This window comes from Phyllostomus discolor, chromosome 4 (genome assembly GCF_004126475.2).
Source record: "Phyllostomus discolor isolate MPI-MPIP mPhyDis1 chromosome 4, mPhyDis1.pri.v3, whole genome shotgun sequence".
Lineage (NCBI taxonomy): Eukaryota > Metazoa > Chordata > Mammalia > Chiroptera > Phyllostomidae > Phyllostomus > Phyllostomus discolor.
Window position 1 is genome coordinate 172763525 of NC_040906.2, and position 21532 is coordinate 172785056.

Here is a 21532-nt window from a genome sequence, read left to right on the forward strand (position 1 = left end):
TGAAGTAGTTCCTGGGTCAGGTCTGCAGAATCAGCTGTTCCCTTAATAGTCCCAAACAACAACTGGCCAAAAGCCTGGACTCCCACAGGACAGCCAATCCAATGTTCAGAGAATACGACTTGCAGGAAAGCTGTCGTCTATAAAATGAGCTATTTTCAATGAGTGCTGAAATTACCTCCATTTTTAACTTAAAAATTGATTATGTACTTACATATAAATAAAATGAACTAACTGTATTATTTAAGCAAACATAACACTACTCCAAATGATAGAATTAATATACCCAAACAATACATCAATGTTAAGTTCTTTGAAATAGATTTCTGTAGTGAAGTATCTACTCTCTGTGTAACAGGGTGCAGCCAAGAAATGGGGCAGGCCCAAATAGGGAATTGGAATGGGGTCCAGAACTCAGGGTGTTCAGGAAATATTAAGATGTCCTCACCCTCTCCCCACAGGTGTGGGTTGGGAGAAGGGACAAATGGAGCAAGGCCATTGAGAGCTGTTTTGCATAGCAACAGCTTTGCAGCTAACCTCTGCTGTGGTTATTAAACATATCTGTAACCTTTAACTGGTTTCATAGATACGTTAAATAGCTGTGGCTGTGCTCTGAGCCAGGGGAATGGAAGTAACTTCCCCACCAAGATGTAGCTGGGGGGCAGGTCCCCTGAGTTACAGCGCCTGCGTAGGAGCTTGGAGAAGATTGGCTCCATGACATGGGGCCATGCCTGCCCAGACTCACGATGGCAGCCCAGTAAAGCTGGAAGGATAAGAGAGTGCTGGGAAGTGTAGCCAATTGTGGGAGGAGCCAGAAATGGGGCTGCAGAGGAAGATTGGCTCAGGGATTTAAACCCAGACACGGCAGCCATTGGGGAGAGGACCACAGCCAGTGCAGGGAGAGAGTCACTCGGTCTTTAGCAGAGTGGGGACTCCCGCAGCCCTGTGAGAAAGAATCACCATGCGGCTTTAGCAGAGAACTACCACTTGGCTTTGGCAGATTGGCGACCCCCTCCTCGCAGCCATTGTGCAGAAAGAACCATGTGACTGTGGCAATAGAAAGGAGAGCCACATGGCTTTGTCAGAGTGGGGACCCCCGCAGCTTTAGAAGGGGGAACCACCGCCTGGCTTTAGCAGAGATCCCGGCGACACAGCTGATGGTACTGGGAACTGAAGGGGGCTTACCGGCCCAGACAGATTACTAGGAAGAACGGGGGGCTGCATGAGCCATGGACTTCTATTTCTTTTCCTGAGATATGGTACCCCAGACTGGGTAAAGGGGGAAGGAAGGACTGTGTGTGTTTGTGGGTGTTTTAAGGGACTTTGGGATTTTGATGAAGACATTAGGTCACTATTTTAAGTCTGTATAGCACTAAATAAACATTTCCTTTACTTTTCATGAATCTCTGGCATTGAGAGATATCTTTCCTATAAGGCAGCGGACATAAGGAACCTGGGCGGTTGCTTTCGGTAATATTGTATCGGCCCCCTCCTTGACCCCTGTGTCCTGCAACATCTGGACTCTAGCATGTCAGTGTTGTTTTACGGTTGATGCCCTAGTATGCCTTTTCCTCTTAGTTCCCAGCAGCACAAACTCAACCTCAGGCACAGGTCTCCTTTGCACCAGGAGGATCTTCCTGAAAGTGGGGATTGTCTCTTAAGAGTGGCCCTTTTGGAATAAAAATGCATTCCCATGCTTCAGTGCAACTTACCTTTCTCAGACAGATCTCTCCCAACTGCTCTTTTCTTTCATAATGTGAATGTCCGGTCTCAGCACCCCATAACTGAAAGCTCTGGGGTATGATTTCTGTCATCTAGTCCATACCACGTGTGATCATATGTGTACAACACAGTAAGTTGACATGAAGAACAAAGTTCGGCTCCATTACAAATGTCTTGCCTCTAGCTCTTAATAGTTGGGAGGTTCTCTGAGTGTAACTCATTCCAAGCTTTAATATTAACTAGCTGTGTGAACTTGGGGTCAAATATACAAATCCAACTTGATATTTCAGAGCTATTAGGGCAAAGGGATTGGACATTTAAAAATACTGTAAAATATAACTTAAATGTGAATACTTATAGGAGAATTATCTGCATTGTTACATATCTGCATTTTACAGTACACTTAACCAACAAACACTGGGTCTGCAAAAAGCAACGAGTGGGCTCTCTGTGGTTAAGAACGTTTTGAAGAAATACAGTTATACTTCCACAGGGAAGTTTATGTTCTAGTCTAGTTACCGAGGCAACACCAAAAAAGAACACATTTTAAAAGTAGAACTCGCTGGTCCAACTTAAAATGTATATTCAAAATGAGGTTAAATTGAATTAAATGGCATAATGAATATAGAATAGAAGGTGACAAATTTTAAGACGAATTATAATCTACTGAAAAGGCACAGATTAGCAAAAAGTAGGCAGAGAGCACAGGAAGAGGACAAATCACACATTTGTTTGGTAAAGAGCCTTGGAACAGAGGCTGCAGCGCAGGCCCAAACCCTGGTAGGCGCTGAGAGAACGCCTCCAGCTCAGCCTCTCCTGAACTGGAAACCCTCTCTGCTTTAGCCTGGCAGAGGCCACACTGCTTCTGGTTAAATCCTTGTGTTCTAAAGAGCGCACAAGGCAGCCAGTTCGATGTCCAGGCAGTGCAGGAAAGTGGTTATCTATAAAATGAGCCCAACTAGGAATGAAAAGCCATCAAGTTTCATGGACGGTACCCACCGTAAGCAAGGCAGTTCACAAACTTCATTCAGTAAGTATTGGCAGTGATGTTACACAGTACAGGTCATGCTGTGCACTTGGCAGCAGGAAGGAGGCTCCTGGATGCACACTAGGGTCAACCTCACACAGTTCAGAGGAAGCAGAGCTGGGATTTCACTCAGGTTTGATGCCAGCACTCGCGTCTCCTCTCCTCTCCTCTCGCTCGGCCATTTGCAGCTGACCAGATTGGCCGGGTGCGCTGCACGTTAGACCCATGGAAGAGGAGATAGGCAGGAATGACATGTGATTACGAAATGTTAGAGAAAATGGAAATCCTTGGAAACTGAATGAAGTCTGATCTAAAAGTTGTAATGATAAATCTGGGAGTTTACTAGAAGTGGGCTAAGAATATAACAAATAGAATCAATATACCATCAAACTAAATACCTGTAGCTTTGCATGATAAAACAGGGATTCCATAAAAAATGAGGCTGTCTCCCAGAAGGAGTGAATTTGGGGCTGGACGACAGGTGAATGAGAGATGCTGAAGAAACCCTCCACTCAGGTCCAAGGCCACTTGGGTGGGCGCGCGGACCCCGACACATCTGCCCATTGCGTGGCCGCCGGTGAGCTCCCCACCCACTCTGTGAGCTGTAGTACCCACTCGCACCGACATGACTGCTGGGGCCGCCAGTAGCAACTTGAAAGACTTATGCTCCTCGGCACTGACGGTGGGTACATTGACCGTCAGAAAGAAACTTTACCTGCTGAAGATAGCTTTAAATCCAAAAGATGCCCAGATGTGGCAAGATCTCACCTAATAAAGTTTAGGAAAAGCCCTAATAAGGTTCCTCATAAGGCCATTCCTTGCCTGTGCCACCCTGCAGTTTGGGGTTGGCGCCTTTCTCATGATCACCAGCTGCTTCCTGCTTGGCCTGGCTCCATCAGTAAAGTATGCTCCTAAGGGGCCTTTGCCTTCTTGACTGGCATCCTGGTATAGCCTCCAGGGTTTTAGCACCTTCATGGCCTGCAGAGCCGGTCGAGGTAGCCAGCGCTGCTCCTTCGACAGACTGTGATGAGTAGCTTCAGCAAGGAGGAGGCACAGATGGGGATGGGCAGAGCTTTGGGTGTTTGGCAGAGCTGTGGAAATCTATGCAGCTGCTAGCAAAACTATGGCCAGATTCTATAAATCCCTACCCAGAATGTTAATCGAGTTTATCATTAGACAAACGAGAAGCCAGGATGTGGTCTATTTCTATTTTCCTGGCCCTAGCTAAAACCCCGGACAGATTTTTCCACCTGAATATGAACAGTGGAAGACTAGCAACATTAATTGTATGGGGAAGTGAACAGCTACATTGTAGAACAAAATGCTGTCTCCACCATCCTGTTTAGGGCTGAACATTTCTTTTAAATAGCCCTCATTGATAATCTCCTTCTGTGGCAAAAGGAAAAATGCACTATATCTGATTTTGTGTTTGTATGTAATTTATTTAGAAAATATTGGGGTATCTTATTCCCAAGCATCCTGTTTAATACTGCAGACGGTGTCCCCTTCCTGCACTTCCTGTGATCACTAGTTTTCTCCATTACTTTTTCATTTCCAGAGCTTTTGTCTCTTTCTAATATACTAAACAATTTGATTATTCACACTATCCGTTGTCTAGTGTCTGCCTTTCACCACTGTTAGGTTAGCTCTAGAAAAACAGGGATTTTTTTTATGTGGGAGAAATATACTACTACTCAACATCTACTGTAAGGTTGGCAGCCCTGAGAACTTTTTTTAATGGAGTGTGTTATGGGTGTGTTTCTGCTCCCAAAGGAGTGAGGAGCAGACATATTTCCACATGCAAGGAAAATAGGGACTTTTTGTCTGTTTTGTTCAGTGTTTACAAGGGTGCACAGAATGTAATAAGAACAGGATAAATTTGTGGATGAAAGAATAAATAAGTAACTGCCTAACTCGAAGGGAAACATGAAAGCTTAAGAATAAATTAAACCTGTGCATTTTTGAAATTTCTAGTCATCTCACTCACTGATAAATTAAAAAACAAACAAAAAAACCCCTTTTATCTAAAAAATCCTTAGTCAAGTATATTTTAAAAATACAATCTCAGTCAGTCTCAGGTCATATATGATGTGATTTTTTTTTTAATTTAACATTCTTGAAACACAACGGAAGAGACGAAGATGGACTCCTGGTTGCCAGAGTTACGGTGGTGATGACTGAAGCTGTGCAGGCGATAGAATTGCATGGAACTACACACACACACGTGCGCCCACACATGAGCGCTTGTAACACTGGCGAACCCTGACTAAGCTCTGGGGTCTGCTCCAATGGCAGCTTGTCTCAGGTGACGGCCGTGTGTGGTACAAGATGCTGCTACGGGGAGAAGCTGGATAAAGGGTTTATGGGGCTTCCCAATTGTTTTTGAAACTTTGTGTGAATTTATAATTATTTAAAAATAGTTAAAAATGGTAAAAAATTTAAATGTGTCATAAAATGTGTTTAAATACATGTATTTTGTGTCTATGTTATGCAGTAGTTTGACAAAATATTTTGGTAGTGTCAAAACTCAAGCACACAACAAACCTCCTTCATTTCCTCATGGGCAACCGAATAGTGAAGCCACCTGAGGAGTGTGCCCATCTCCGGTATGCTCCAGCCAGGGACTGCCGACCACTGGTGCAAACAAACATCAAATACCTAAATCAGAAATTCCAAAATCTAACAAGCCTGAGGGGAAAGTAAAATTCCAGGTGCCGTGTCCAGGTTCTTTTACCTTTCTGCACTATGTTCAGCCAACTAATATTTTTTCAACCTGCCTTACATACCTAATTACAAGCAACTCTCAACTGTGAGGAAAACAACAGGGGCAGGGGAGTGAGCCCAGAGTCCCACAGGCCCAACGCTGCCAGGCTTACCCGGCTTACAGGGTTGCAGTTTAGCTGCGCTAACCCTGGCCAAGGCACTGGGCTGATAGAGCCTCATTTCCTCCTATATAAAGAGGTAGTGAGAGTAATTACTGACGGGAAGCAGAAGGGATGTAAAAGATCATAAATGTGAAAACCACCTGCCCATGCTACACGCACACATAATTCAGTGCATATTAATTTCCTGTGCTTGTTCTTGAGATAAATAGAAGTACCTTGTTATGTTACTGCACCTCATTCTACAGACAGTGGGACTTTTGTAAGCCACTAAATGATTTTTTATGTCCACATTGCAACCTTTTACCTAGTTACTATTTTCTTTAAGGGCATCCTTTACCATATGGAGACCTGAAAATTGTCATAAATATCAGATTTTATGTTTTCTGCTCTGGCATGTTCCCACCTGAAAACTGTGTTGCCTACAACATCAAAGTCACAAAGCAGTGTGATTTCTATCTTTTATTTATAAATGTTAACTTTATCAGTGATATTTTTTGATGAGTTCTTCCATTGTATCTCATGTCATAAATTTTAGCATTAAAACGATGTCATGACATCTTTAGGGCTTCTAAATGCATACACAATCTGAAGGTAAGCAGAGGTGATTTTAGATGTTTTAGATAGATACACAATTAATTTGTATTCAGCATAGTACTTTATATGAAAACTATTAAGAGGACTTTAATTAGGCATTTGTTCAGAGTATCCACACTATATATGCTACCCTCTCATTAGTTACTTAGTAGCCAACTCAGTTATCAGATTGGTTATTATCAACAAAGACCACATTCACATAACTTTTATTCTAATATGTTGTAACTGTTCTATTTTGTTATTTTTTTTTGTTAATCTCTTACTACACCTAACTTATAAATTAAACTTCATCACACGTGTGTATATAGTGGAAAAACAGTGTATGTAGGTTTCAGTATGATCTGCCATTTCAGGCCTCATTGGGGCCTTGGAACATGTCCCCCACAGATGAGCGGGTGCTACTGCACACCACTTCTGAGGTAGTGCAGTGATTTTTTTAAAGACTGTTCTCAATTTCTCTCTCTTGTCCCTTGCTACATTACTGTCATTCAATTAATTTACCTATAAGCTATCTTCATCCAATACATTATTTTGAACAAACTGTTACCTGTCAGATAAATTAAAAGGGACACGGAGGAGAGGGGCTTCTTCCAGGCTTCTCTCTGTGTACTCTCCATACTCCACAGGCTGTGCTAAATAAATGTACCGTATGTTATGTTTTTTTTTCCATCAAAACTAGAATGCATTAAATATCCTCAAATTCAACTAAAAAGGTAAAATTTTATTTTACTTTCATTTATTCTTTCTCTAATGCTTTTTCTTTGTGTAGATATACCTTTCTGACCTATATCATCTTCTCTCTGAAGAACTTCTTTCAACATTTGTTACAAGACAGGGCTACTGGCAGCAGATCATCATCTGGGAAAGTCTTTATAGCTCCTTCATTTGTAAGCTGGGTGAGGTTTTTTTCTTTCAACAATTTAAATACTTTACTCCGCTCCTTTTTTTTTTTTTTTTTTTGCTTCTGTGGTTTCAAAGAGAAGTTTGATGTAATTCTTATCCTTGTTCCTGTAGAGATAGGTAAAGTGTTATTTCCTCTGGCTTCTTTCAAGATAGCTTTCTTGTTTTGGTTTTCTGAGGTTTGAATATGCTGTATCCAGATACATTTTTTAAAAATATTTTTCCTGAGTGTTCTCTTAGCTTCCTGGATTTGTGGTTTGTTGTCTGTCATTAATTTTAGAAAATTGACAGCCATCATAATCTCAAATACACTTTCTGTTCCTTTCTCTCCTCTCCTCCTGATATTTCCCTTAAGTATACTTTACACGTTTTGTAATTATCTCACACGTCTTAGCCATTCTGTTCCTTTTTTTCCCCATTGTTTTTCCCTTTGCTTTGTTGTTGGAGAAGTTTCTATTGACATCTTCAACCTCACTGATTCTTTCCTCAGTCATGTCCATTGTACTTATTATTCCATTTCTTTATGTTTTAAATCTCCAGCATTTCCTTTTGATTCTTAGAGTTGCCATCTCTCTGCTTACAGTACCCATCTGTTCTTCCATATTGTCCACTTTTTCACTGGAGCCTTTAACTCATTAAATATAGTTATTTTGATTTTCAGGTCTGATAATTCCAAAATCTCTGCCATGTCTGAATCTCACAAAGCTCATTTTGGTTCTGATGTCTATTTTTTTTCAGACTGTGTTCATTGTCTTTTAGCATGCACTGTAATTTTTTGTTGAAAGCTGGAATGGTATATTAAGTAAAAAGAGCAGGCAGATAGACCTTTACTTAGTGTGAAGTATTGTACATACCTCACTAAGAATTGAGCTCTTTACTGTCTGCTGCAAATGTGTGTGGTTTTAGAGACTAACATTTCTCCAAGGTCATTATTTGTGTGTCTGTCCCCTGTTGTCTTTGGGTTCCTTACAGACTCTGTTGAAGGAGATCTCAGGTTTGAAGTTCTTAACGTAATAACCCCATTATTACAGGAGCCCTGTTCGTATGGAGATCAGGTGTGGGGATAGGGAAGTATTCCGCAGCCCTGTGATTAGATCTCAGTCTTTTGTTTTTCTTCCTTCCTTCTGTGTTTCCTCATCCACCCCACCCCCCTCGCCGAAATTTTAGAGATACGGGAAGGCTAGAGGGGCCTGTATTTCAGCATCGCCCCTCTGGTCAATTGGGCTGTAGTAAAGCTAAAACAACCCTGATAAAAACTGGTTAGACTCTGGTAAAATAGTTTCCCTTGAGGACATGCCTTATTATGAGAACAGAGAGCTCTGGGAGTTTTTCAAAAAAATGGTTACTTTCCCCTTCCTCCTACCAAAAGCAGGATGGGCTTTTTCTCTGGTGTTTACACTGAGAGCCTAGCAGGGCTCCAGGAGGTAAAACTCACTAATCATTCATTACAATGACAAATTGTGATCGGTTCTAAGAATGAAAAGTACAGGGTGTTATGACAGCACAAAAAACATGGAAACTGAGATTGTGGGATCAGGGAAGTTAGCTTAAGGAAGAGAACCTAGTGAAAGAACAGGGGAAAGTGTTTCAGACAGAGGAAATATGCAATTGCTTTGAGGTGGGAAGGAACATGGAACGTTTGATTAAATGAAAGAAAAATAAGGGTGACTAAATTGCAGAAAGAGAGCTGGGAGTGTCTTAAGACTAAGCTGGTAAGGCGAGTGGGCTGAGAGCCTTTGTCATATTCTAGAATCAATGAGAAGCAGCTTTGGGATGACTTCAGTGAAAGTCTAGATAGAACTTTGGGTTGAAGATGAAAACAGAAATAATAACAGACATTTTCTTGGGGTGCTCCTTTCAGCTATTCTTCTCTCCTAAAGTGGAAAGACAAGCAAGCACTAGGCCAGTTCTTTCTTCCTCCTACGACCCTGCTCCATCTTGTCATTCCAGAAAAAAAAAAAAAAAAAAAGGCCTCCATCATATCATGCCAGCTGCAAGGGGGGAGAGAAAAGAACCATGAAGGGGTGGGGGGGAATGTTAAGCTCTTCAACTTTTGCACCAATTTGAAAAAATTATAATTCCAGTTTATTTTCCATTTTATTTTTGAGTGAATTCCAAGAGTTCTAATTTGGGCAATCTGGCAGCAAGGCGTCCCTGAACCAGCAGAGATTACCTGCAACATTTTGCGTGTGTGCACCCATGTGATTTTGGGGAAGAGTGAAGGTCCACAGCTTTTATCAGACCATTGAAGGGTTCTGTGCTTCTCCCACCTGGCTGAGTGTGGGGGCAGGGAAGTAGCATATTCATACAAGAAGAAAGAATTTACGACCAACATGTTGCTAATTGGAAACCATATCAACATAAAGTCTCAAATATAAAGTATTAATTTGTTTGTTAAAAAAGAGACACAGTACAAATTAAATTAAAGAATTAACTTGTAGTTTATAGTAAGGTTAGATAGAGTCCCATCCTATGTACCTTTTTCATGTTGGAGACTAAATAATATGAGTTAATAGTCATAGTCATGACCTTAAATATTGAAAAATTATGAATTCACATTTATATTATCAAATAAAGATTATATTATGCAAATATTATTTTAGCGTTAATTTGAATTTCAATTACGAAACAGGTAACCCTCTGTCTTATGTATGTGGGGTAGCCTTCTGCATTGCTTTTGCCTTGAAGGTAATACTCTACCTACTCCTCTGGCAGATTCTACATAAGGGTAAGGGCAACAGGAGGACTTCCTTGTTTATTCTCCATAAATTTCCTCAGTTTGGCTTAAACGGTAAGCCATCTTTGCCCTCTAAGTGGGATCTCCTGGTCTGGTGTCTCTGTCTCTGTCTCTGTCTCTGTCTCTGTCTCTGTCTCTCTCTCTCTCTCTCTGTCACTCTCTCTCATCTCTTTGTCATACACACACACACCTACGCCCCGTAAAGGTGCAGTTCCTCTGCTAAGGAACAACTCGCCCCTCACCGGGCCACTGGAATCAACTTCTCAGATCTTGAAACTCCTCTTGCACCGGGTCGTGGCTCCTCCTCCTTTGAGCTCGGGTGTCCTACACTTGCTCTGGTTTCCAACCAGACCCATGGACTGCAGGTTGGATTGGCTGAGCTAAGAAGAGAAGCAGAAGCTTCACCAAATCACAAATCTAGGATTTTCATCTTTCTTGGTCTCCTCCCTAGAATCCTAGCAACCAATGCGCTCCAGCATTTCCCTTCGTGGAACCTTGCCTGGGGTTGCTATGGAGACAGGACGCTGCAACTTGCAGAGCAACTAGGACCCAGAAATCGCTTAGCAGATCTCTCAGCAAAACGACTGTCCTGTGGTCTCCTTCCATTTCTGCACAACGTCTTTCATCCAGAACTTTTTTGTTTTAACTCTGTCTATGGAGGACTCGACTGCCCAGAAGCAAGAAAAAGAAAACCAGGAATCGGGGGAAGAAGAAAGGCCATGGGGAGAAATAACAGCAGCTTCTTCCCAAGATTTTAAGTCTGGGTTATCTGAACCTCTGGAGTCGGAGCAGGGGCCTGAGACTGAACCCTATTCCCGGAGCAGCCCACCTGGGAGCCCGCAGTCTAGAGACAGCGCACCCCTCGGTGACCTCACAGGACCGGGTGCATCATCTCCACCTTCGCCTCCTGAGGAGCCCTCTTCCACTCCTCCTCTGGCTCTGTCCGGACAGGGCCTTGAGGCACCACGGCAGGCACACCCGAATCATAGTGTGATTCCCGAAGCTGAGACGCCCCACTCTGACCATTTGAAACAGTCATCTGATATAGGAGAATTAACTCATCTAACATGCCAATCAACGGGGAACGCCTTCCCACAGTTTCAGCAAACAAATGGTCATTTGTATGAACCAAGGGATGTGAGCTGTAGCAACTCTAAACAAAAAGAGCTGAGGTTTGATATTTTTCAGGAGGAAGACTCAAACAGTAACTACGATCTGGATGAGGCTGAGCCTGAAACGGCCCCCAGTGTGCTTGAGACTGCCATTCAGAATGCCAAGGCTTACCTCCTGAAGACCAGTAGCCAGTCGGGCTTAAATCTGTAAGTCCTGGAGAAAAAAAAAAAAAAATTAAGAGCAAAGTGTGGCTAAGAAAAGGGAGTGTGAGTATCCCAATGTGAGAGTGTTTTTGTGGGTGAATGAAAATATACTTGAAAAGTCTGTGTTAGTAAGAGTTAGTGACTTAATAATCTTTACATCACAGGACTCAACATAGATCATTGATGGGTATTCTTCTACTTCTTGAAAGATCCTTGGCATTGAGAAACAAAACCTAGGAATATGGAATCTTGGGTTTGAAAGAGACCATAACGATAGTGAAGTAAGTCCAAGCATCTCTCTGAGATGCTTGTAAAAAGTGACTTTCTGCTGGTGACAGGGAGTGCATGCCTCTACTCTAGGCATTCTAATGCTTCTGTGGCTTGGTTTTGAGTCTCATGCAGGGCAGTCCGAGGTGACCAGACCTCTCAGTTTTTTGGGATCTATCCTGACTAGAGCACTAAAAGTTCTGCATCCTGAGAAACCCCTTGCTCTGGGCAAACCAGGAGAATTAGTCACTGTAATTTGAAGGTCTAAAGAATAAAAAAAGTTAACATTTAATGTTTGAAATCTTTCACAAAACTCAAGAATGACAATTTAAAATACAACTTGTACATTACTGTTTTAAGCTTTACTTAAGCTTCAGGGATGTGGCCTGCTGCTCAGCAGTGGATTCTACTTGGATTTCTGATGTAAACTTCTTGTCCTAACACCCTAGGTTAAATAACAAGCCTGAATTTACAAATTTCATTAAAACTCAAAAAGAGCTCATTATAAATTCTTGAGATCTCACTATTTAAAACTGAATGCACAAAACACAAAAGTGGGAATTTTCTTTATTGAATTGTTTAATAAGTGATATTACTTAAATGCCTAAGTTTTATTCTCTTTCCAAATGCTACATCTCTGAAGTGATAAATAAATATTTTCTATAATGTTCATTATTATCTTCTAAATTCTTTACAGCTTGAAATTAAAAACGGCTTCCTAAAAAATAAAACCCTCAGTTTCTTATATGCAGATGACAACCATAAAAGTGACTTTTTGTTGTAATTAAAACAATCTTTGACTAAAATACAAGATCTGGTATTGGTTTTTATATTGCTGCATACAAAGCCTTTAAAAATTGCTTTCTCCTATTCCACTAAAACAAAATATTAATCCTCTTAAATTGAAAAAACTTTAATTATGAATTAATATCTAAAACATATTTCATAATTTGGCAAAAAAAGATACTTTTACAAAATGGTGTGGACTCTTTAAAAAACAATATCTTCCCCAAAGAACTATGAACAAAGCACATACAGACATTATATTAAAACCTGAAAAATAAAGTAAACATTTGGACTTAGAGTCCTTCATTTGATAGCATACATGGCCCCTATTCGAGCAAATTAAAGACTCCAGTGGCAACTCCAGCCAGTGCTTACTAAGCAACAATATTTTTGGTCTGGAGGCATTTCTATGAGTTTCAATACTTAACAAATATTTAGAAAGCTTGAGTAAGTTAAACGAATCCCTAGTCATAACATTTCTGTTCACTTACAAGAATAACAATATTCTGAGAAATAATGATATATTCTTTATATATAATATTTTAAAAACTGCCCTTTAAATTGGTTGTGCATATAATCTACATATTTTGCTTTGACACTCTTAAGATCCATTGGATAAACACAGATATTAAATAAAAGATAAAAAATGATACTTAGGGTCAATGAACAAAAAATAAGCAATTTTTGAGCATCTATTTTGATTCACTGTAATAAGGAAGGAGATACATTAAGATAACAATAAACAAAGAACAAAAACATAATTTTGTCAATGTAAGAACCTAATGCAGTTGCTGAATGGGAAATATATAGTGAACACACACGTATAACAACAGTGTATTTGTGGACCCAGAAAGCCCCCTCCAAACTGAAGAATGGTTCAGGGATGTCCTCAAGTCTCAGGGATGACTTGAGGACAAGGTGGTTCTAATTTTTTTCTTCAGAGAAATGATATATGTGGGACAGCTAGCAAAGTCTCTCAGGTAAGATTTAGCAACTATATAAGAGTGATTTTTAAGTAGATTTACCTCACTGGGCGAGTAGTTACAATTGAACTAATTGTTAGGAATGAAATTGGAGAGAAAGAGAAACAATACTTATCTGTCAGAGAGGAAATTTACCCAAGTTTCTATATTGGACTGAGAAGTTTCTATTTAACCTAAGAATGCCTTGACAGACAATTTGGCTCTTAAATAGTACATTCACATTGTAAGTCTGATATTTGAAAAGGCACACCTTAGCCCTCATGTATAAAATTTAATGAATTAGTGAGAAGTTAGAGGATGTTTCACTTAGTTATAAAATAAAAAGCTAGGACAGTGTTTTTAACAGAACAAAAATAGAATGCATTACATTTTTGATAAAGGTGAATAATATTTATGACATTTTTCTTTCAGTTGTATGTGGGCAGGGGTTGCAATATGAAATGTATTTCCTATAGGTTTAAAATACACTGAAGTAGGTTATTGGCCTAGGAAATGAAACAGAAGAGAACATATCTTTTAAGAGAGTCAGTAGAATTTAGAAATCAAATTGGATTTGGCAAGGGTGGGGAAGGGGGATGGAAAAGAAATTAAGGTAAAAAGAGAAAAATGTTAATCACTTTAAAATATATAACTAAGAGATTTCCCTCTCAAATAAAATGTGAAAGTGTTCCTGGTGTAAAGTATGTATCTTTTATAATATGCTTTTCTTCAATATCTTAAATATTTATATCATACTGGAGATATTTCCTAAGAAAAATTCTAGAATAGGCTTTTCCAGCAGTGGTAGAAGGTACTGTGTTTATTCACTTAAAATTTATGAAGGCTCTGAGCCATGGAAATGTCCTAAAACCCAGCTGAGTCTACATGAAATGTTTCTTCTAAAGCTTTTGACAGGTGTATTATCTGGAATTTTCTCTTTTCGGGTAGATATGATCATCTTTCTAATATGCTGACCAAGATCTTAGATGAGCGACCTGAAAATGCTGTGGACATCATTGAAAATATTAGCCAGGATGTGAAGATGGCACATTTTAGTAAAAAGTTAGATACACTCCAAAATGAGAACGAGATGCTTCCAACATATGAAATAGCAGAGAAGCAAAAGGCTCTTTTTCTTCAGGGACATTTGGAAGGAGCTGACCAAGAACTGGAAGATGAAATAGTAAGTCACTAGTACATTTGATTAGTTCAATCTTAAGGTTTTATTCAAGGTGAGTGGGTATGGTTTTACATTCACATCAATAGTTTTATAGCTTTCTAAATGGTATTTTCATCCTCATTTCACACAACTCATTGCCTTGTTTAGAGCTTATTTTTTCACATTGTGTTTGTGCTTCACAGGCACATGTGAAAGTCGAAATTACTCCTTGATTCATTGGCTAGAGAATGGAGGTTGTGTTAGCAGGCATGAAAACAATGTAATCTCACTGCACATTTTCATCAAGGCTCCAGTCACCAGGGGTTATTGTCAATGAGCCAGAGTATTTTGAAAGGAATGTTTTCTTTTTCTGGGCAGTAAATCCAACAATTCATTTAAAATATTCAGTTATCTATTTTGTAAGCAGGCATGTTGTGATTCAGGCTTTGTTCCATGTATAGAGTAGATTTAGCGTAATTCTTCAGTATCCTAGGATTTGGGGGATTGTAAAAAGGGATTTGCTTCAACTTAATGTCACCAGCTGCATTAGGCCCTATTAAGAGTCGGCCTGTCTTTTGAAGCCTTGAAGCCAGTCATCGACATCTCTCTAGCTATGAAAGTCCTAGATGGCATATTCTTCCAATTCAAGGCTCTTCATCTACACTGAAAACCTGTTGTTTAGGTTAGCCACCTGCATTAGTTATCTTAGCTAGGTCTCAATAACTTGTTACAGCTTCTGCATCAACACTTGCTGCTTCACTTTGCACTTTGCTGTTATGGAAATGGCTCCTTTCCTTCTGCAACTTCCTTACCTCCCTCATTCTTCACAGAATTGAGGAGTTAGGGCCTTGCTCTAGATTAGGTTTGGCTTAAGGATATATTCTGGCTGGTATGATCTTCTATCAACAGCACTAAAACTTTCCTCATAATAGCAATTAATCCATTTCACTTTCTTATCACTTATGTGTTCACTAGAGTAACACTTTTAAATATTTCAAACATGTTTCCTTTGCATTCAGTTTGGCTGTTTGGTACAAGAGGCCTAACTTTTGGCCTACCTTGGCTTTCAATATGCCTTCCTCACTAAGCTTAATCATTACTAGCTTTAGGTTTAGAGTGAGAGTTGTGCAGCTCTTGAGGCCATTGTAGTATTATTAATTTGTCTAATTCCAATATTATTGTATCGCAGGGAATAAGGAGGCACAAGGAGAGGGAGAGTTGGGGGGTGGCTGGTTGGTGGAGCAGTCAGATAAAACAACATTTATGGATTAAGTTTACTGTCTTATGTGGTCATGATTTTTGGTGCTGCAAACAATTGCAATAACATCAAAAAGCGCTGATCACTGATCAGGATAACAGATATAATAATAATGAAACAGTTCAAAATATTGCTAGAATTACCCAAATGTGACACAAAGACATGAAGGGAGCAAGTGCTCTTGGAAAAATTCTGATAGATGCATTTGACCCAAGGTTGCCACAAACCTCTAATTTGTTAAAAAAAAAAAAAGTGGTATCTGCAAAGCTCAATAAAATGAGGCATAACTCATTTTCTAAATGTGTGTGTGTGTGTGTGTGTGTGTAGGTAGGCTTTGATATATTTTATTATTTCAGGATAGTATGTGGGCCACTTAAACATTTTATATAAACAGGGAATGTTGAATTTTTATCATTTATAATGGTTATTAAACTTTTTTCTGCCTAAGATACATACATACATGATTATTATAATATTTGGTAAAACACAATGGTAGAAGCCACATTTATAAGTAATGAGATCACTGAAATTTGGAAATTAATAGAGTGAACTAAATCTTGGAAGAAATGTCAAAGTGGTATAGAGAGAAAGTAGAGCTAATATGAAGACATTTAACAGGGAAACAGGAAGCAAGCAGTTCTTTTTATAAAGTGATAACCACGGCATTTGCATCCCCAGGCAGGAAACTCTCTTCCAAATGTAATGGAATCAGCGTTTTACTTTGAACAAGCCGGAGTTGGTTTGGGCACAGATGAGACCTACCGAGTATTTCTTGCCCTCAAGCAGCTTACTGACACTCACCCTATCCAAAGATGCCGTTTCTGGGGCAAGATCTTAGGCCTGGAAATGAATTATATTGTAGCTGAAGCAGAACTTCGTGACGGAGAAGATGAAGAGGAGGCAGAAGAGGAAGATGTAACTGAAGAGAGAGACAATGAAGACAGTGAAGGTGAGGAAGATGATGAATTACCAAGGTCGTTCTACAAGGCCCCACAGGCTATACCAAAAGAAGAAAGCAGAACAGGTGCCAACAAATATGTCTATTTTGTTTGCAATGAGCCAGGAAGACCATGGGTGAAGCTACCATCAGTTACACCCGCACAAATTGTTATTGCAAGACAAATCAAGAAGTTTTTCACTGGGCGATTGGGAACTCCCATCATAAGCTACCCACCTTTCCCAGGAGATGAGAGCAATTACTTACGAGCACAAATTGCCAGAATTTCAGCAGGGACCCACGTCAGCCCTCTAGGTTTCTATCAGTTCAGTGAAGAGGAAGGAGAGGAGGAAGAAGAAGTAGAAGGTGGGCGAGATAGTTTTGAAGAGAACCCTGATTTTGAAGGCATCCAAGTGGTTGATCTGGTGGAATCCCTGTCCAACTGGGTTCATCACGTACAACATATTCTCCCTCAGGTAGGGGCTTTGCAATTCTCAATATATCAGCCAAGCAGCACATATTTATTAAATTCAGTCTACAAGATATACATATGTTCAGACTCTAGACAGAGAAAGAAACCATTAAAGAAGTCAACTTAAATCCCTGGCTGGTGTAGCTCAAAGGATTGAGCGCAAGCTGTGAACCAAAGGGTGGTAGGTTTGATTCCCAGTCAGGCAGATGCCTGGGTTGCAGGCCAGGTCCCCAGTGTGGGGCACGCGAGAGGCAACCACACGTTGATATTCCTCTCCCTCTCTTTCTCCTTTCCTTCCCCTCTCTCTAAAAATAAATAAAATTTAAAAAATAAGTCAAGTAAAAACACAAAGTACTATATAATTGGCAAATACTATAAACCTGGGATCTTCAAGCAGACTTTTATTTCCAAACAGAAATAAGATAAGTATTTCTATGAAGTATTTGACAAGTCATATAAGGATTTCAATTTATGTGTGTCATAAAATTATCTTTTTATGTTAATATAGATGGTGCGCCAATTATGGAATTATTTATTTTATTCTATTTCTATAATATATAGATTTTATGCCAAGTAATACAATATTATGATAAAAACAAAAACAAGCAAACAGTGCTAAATAGCAGTTACACAGCACACATTCTGCTAGGTGCCCGTAGTTGCGCTTCATATGCATTACCTTACTTAATACTCATAACTGTATGAAAGCGAGTACTATCCTTAATTTACAGGCGAGAAAATTGAGGCAAAGTTTAGGGAATGTAAAAGTGGTAATATGGCTAAAAAGCAACAAGGTCAGATAAGAGTAGGCAGAATGGACCAAGAGTCCATCTTAGTCAGTCTGCTCTACGGCCTTATCTGCAGGCAGAAGAATCTTCATTATACTTTGACCTATATATGAGATATTCATGATAAACCCCAAATCTCCATACCTAATCTTTTTTTTTAAAGATTTTATTTATTAATTTTTAGAGAGGGAAGGGAGGGAGATAGAGAGAGAGAAAGATCAATGTGCGGTTGCTGGGGGTTATGGCCTGCAACGCAGGCATGTGCCCTGGCTGGGAATCGAACCTGGGACACTTCCACACCTAATCTTGTCACATTTGAATTTTTATTATTAATAACAGTACCTTTTCTCTTTCTCATAGACCTATTACAAATTAGTAAAATGCATTATTCCTTTTATTTTACTAAGGCACTGCTAATTTTAAAATATAAATGTTCTGTAACTTAAAATTCTTGAAATAGTACAATCTTTTGCTTGAAAAAACCTAGATCATAATAGTACTTGGCAAATGTATGTGGAATGAATAAATAAATGAAAGATTAAATTCCCACAGAGTGGAACCTTGTGCAGATTAATTGCTTTGATGTAAATGAATACTCTTGATACCTGAAGGTCCTCATTTTGCAATATTCATACTCAGGGTCGCTGTAATTGGTTCAACCCCATACAAAAAAGTGAAGAGGAGGAAGAAGATGATGATGAAGAAAAAGAAGAAAAAGAATTTGACTACATAGAACAGGAAGTGGGGCCTCCTCTCTTGACACCAATCTCTGAAGATTTAGGTATTTTCACCAAGTTTATATGTAATATACTATGTGTATATGGTATTAAGTATACATAGTATATACAACATACATTTTATATAGCATATATGTATATATGGTGTGTATATTCTATGTACATATACTATATCCATAGATTTACACACACATACACACACACACTATAGCATATGGTGAATAAAGAATACACTTGGCCAAACCACCAACTTTCTCTGACGGAAGTTAAAGGACCAGGCAGGGAGGAAACATGAGTTGGCTGTAGCTTTCACTGAAATGCTGATGGTTATCTTGTGTAGCACTCCTGCCTTGCATTCTGCAGACCATAGACAGATGACCATAAACACATGACATTGTGATATAGCGTGTAAATATCCAAGTTTCATTGTTCCAGAATGTTCACAAAATTTCCTCCTAATTTTATGTCAAGCTGCTGTTTTTTTTAAAAAAAAATTTTAGATTTTATTTATTTGTTTTTAGAGAGAGGGGAAGGGAGAATGATAGGAAGAGAAGCACGGATGTGTGAGAGATATATCGATTGTTATATATACCCCAAACTGGGGACCTCAACCCAGGCATGTGTCCTGACTAGGAATCAAACTGTCAGCCTTTTGGTTCACAGGCCAGTGCTCAGTCCACTGAGCCACACCAGGTAGTGCAAGCTGCTGATGTTTTTAACTTTTCTATGTCAAGTATGTGAGCTTTATGGCTTAAAAAAATTGCTTGTTATACTACATATCCTTGTCTAAAGGCTATGTAAATATCCTTTAGGATATGTAAAAGTTTAGGAGCTAAACTTTTGACTTTCTCACTGATTTACAGAGATCCAGAGTATACCACCTTGGACAACACGACTGTGTTCAAACCTCATTCCTCAATATGCTATTGCTGTTCTCAGATCCAACCTCTGGCCTGGAGCGTATGCCTTTTGCAATGGCAAGTAAGTAAATCACAGCTTTCAAAGTTATTTTTGGAAAGCATAAGTTATCACTGGAATCTTACTATTGTTTTAACTCATTTCTAGTAAGATTTATCCACACATCATACAGTAAAGCATCAAATTAGGTAAGAATATTTAGACCTCCTCCTGTTTATCTGAATTAATTAATGAAGCTAAAATATGGTTTTGTTTATAATTATTTCAATAATTGACTTATTCATTTAATGGTAGTAATTCTGAGCAGTGTTTAAATTAGTTTAAATCTCCCATGATTTTTATTGAACATCTTGATAAAAGGTAATTTAAAATATGTTATGTAGGCTGTCACTTTCAAGAGAATTAGGATCAAGAAGTTACTAATTGTCCTTTTATCCCTCACTCCCTCTGTCTTATGCTTCCACTTTTACCTAATAACCCAATGTCAAAAGATCAGCTGGGCTGAAGAGAGAGCTGAGCTGCTAAATGTCAGAGTAACCATTAAAGCAACAAGCCAAACAAACAAAAAAACCCTCACAAAAAAAAAAAAAAAAAGATTCCCTCCACCCTGCCCCCCTTTTTCTTTTTCCCCACGAAATGGCATACCCGTGGAAGGTCTGGTGGATCAGCTTAGAGATACGGGGGTCTACTCAATGATAAGAAAGTCCCTGACACATGGGCGGGGGAAGGGGAAGAGGCAGGGGAAGAGGAGGAACACTAGGGAAAAGTACTGGATACTGGGTGGGGAAAAGTGCCTTTAGGGTTTCCCCCTCTCCCACAACTGCCATGAGGAGGCCTTGGCAGAGGGACCCGGAAGACCTCTTCTGAAGGTCTCAGAGACCTAGGAGTGAAGGCACCTGTGCGAGGAGCGAACTGTGTGAAGAGCATGAGGCCACAGGGTCGAGTCCTTGACACAACTCCCCTCAGAGACTGTGGGGCACTGAGCATGCACCAAGCCTGGAGTGGAGAGGGCAATTTTCCCTTTAGGCATGTGGGGAAGAGCCTTTGTCATTGCCTGTGGCTGGGCCTGAAAATTCACACATAGGTCTTTAACCACAAGCCCACTTATCACCCAGACAAGCATTTGCTAGTTAAACTTTTGAGCTTTTTCTAATTCTAACGAAAGTAGTAACTTTTTTAGTTTTTCTCCCCAGAAAATAAATAATCAAAGGTTGTGGTTTCAGTATAGGGTACATTGTGACAGGGTCTGGCCCCATGGTTTTCTTAAACAGCTTAAGCTGGTTTGGGTCATAGAAATTTCCTGTGCTAGAAGAATCATTTAGGGATATTTCATCTCTCATGCATTTTAAATGCCTGGCTAGCTTATGGGACTATGATACTTTACACACTTTATCATTACAGAAGAGAGATCAACTTTTCTTACTGAAAAATAATACAATAATCATCTACTTTTTTTTTTAAAACTTATAGGAAGTTTGAAAATCTCTACATAGGCTGGGGTCATAAATACAGTCCAGAGAGCTACACACCCCCAGTTCCACCACCAGTTTGTCAAGAATACCCCAGTGGACCAGAGCTTACAGAAATGGATGACCCCAGTGTGGAAGAGGAGCAGGCGTTCAGGGCTGCCCAAGAAGCAGCTGTACCTCCAGCCGAGGAAAATGAAGACACTGATGAAGATGAAGAGGATTATGACTAATAGAGTTGAGCCCTTACTTCAGCAACAAATATAGTAAAATAAAATTGGCCTAGTTTTATGATTTACATACATACTCCTTATGTGGGTCTAATTACATATATGTAATTGGCAGCCATTCATGTGCAAAATGTCATTTTCTGAAAATAGCAAACTTGGAATTTCATATTTGGAACTATTAAAATGTGCTTATAGAAAAATACCCAAGGGATTATTCAGAGGCTAAATGACATGTTCCACATCACTGTTCTGACAGCTGCAATTAGTGAAATATGCGCTCCTGTATATTTTTTTCAAATCTCGGGTTTCATTTCTATTGTGGCAGACACGAAACTGTATAACCCACAAAACGTCCTTGGTGACTTCAATACTTT

General features: G+C 39.5%; 1 protein-coding gene and 1 non-coding gene across 4 annotated transcripts; one reads left to right on the forward strand and one right to left on the reverse strand.

Moving 5' to 3' along the window:
* Positions 1 to 4415: 4415 nt before the first annotated feature.
* On the reverse strand, positions 4416 to 4550 carry LOC114495905. Its single transcript, XR_003684564.1, has one exon. It is a non-coding gene; the product is annotated as a small nucleolar RNA U109 (small nucleolar RNA).
* A 5794-nt stretch (positions 4551 to 10344) lies between these two features.
* RSPH4A (radial spoke head component 4A) lies at positions 10345 to 21163 on the forward strand. Of its 3 annotated transcripts, none has more exons than XM_036024610.1 (6): positions 10347 to 11181; positions 14142 to 14376; positions 16289 to 17023; positions 18447 to 18588; positions 19408 to 19525; positions 20864 to 20942. In XM_036024610.1, the coding sequence occupies exons 1-6, from the start codon at positions 10517 to 10519 to the stop codon at positions 20886 to 20888; spliced, it is 1920 nt and encodes a 639-aa protein (XP_035880503.1). In that variant the 5' UTR covers positions 10347 to 10516; the 3' UTR covers positions 20889 to 20942. The 3 variants fall into 3 exon arrangements, with proteins under 3 accessions (XP_028365801.1, XP_035880503.1, XP_028365800.1); XM_028509999.2 differs by having other exon boundaries at positions 10349 to 11181; positions 20933 to 21163; XM_028510000.2 differs by lacking the exon at positions 18447 to 18588 and having other exon boundaries at positions 10345 to 11181; positions 20933 to 21098.
* The last annotated feature ends 369 nt before the right edge of the window (positions 21164 to 21532 follow it).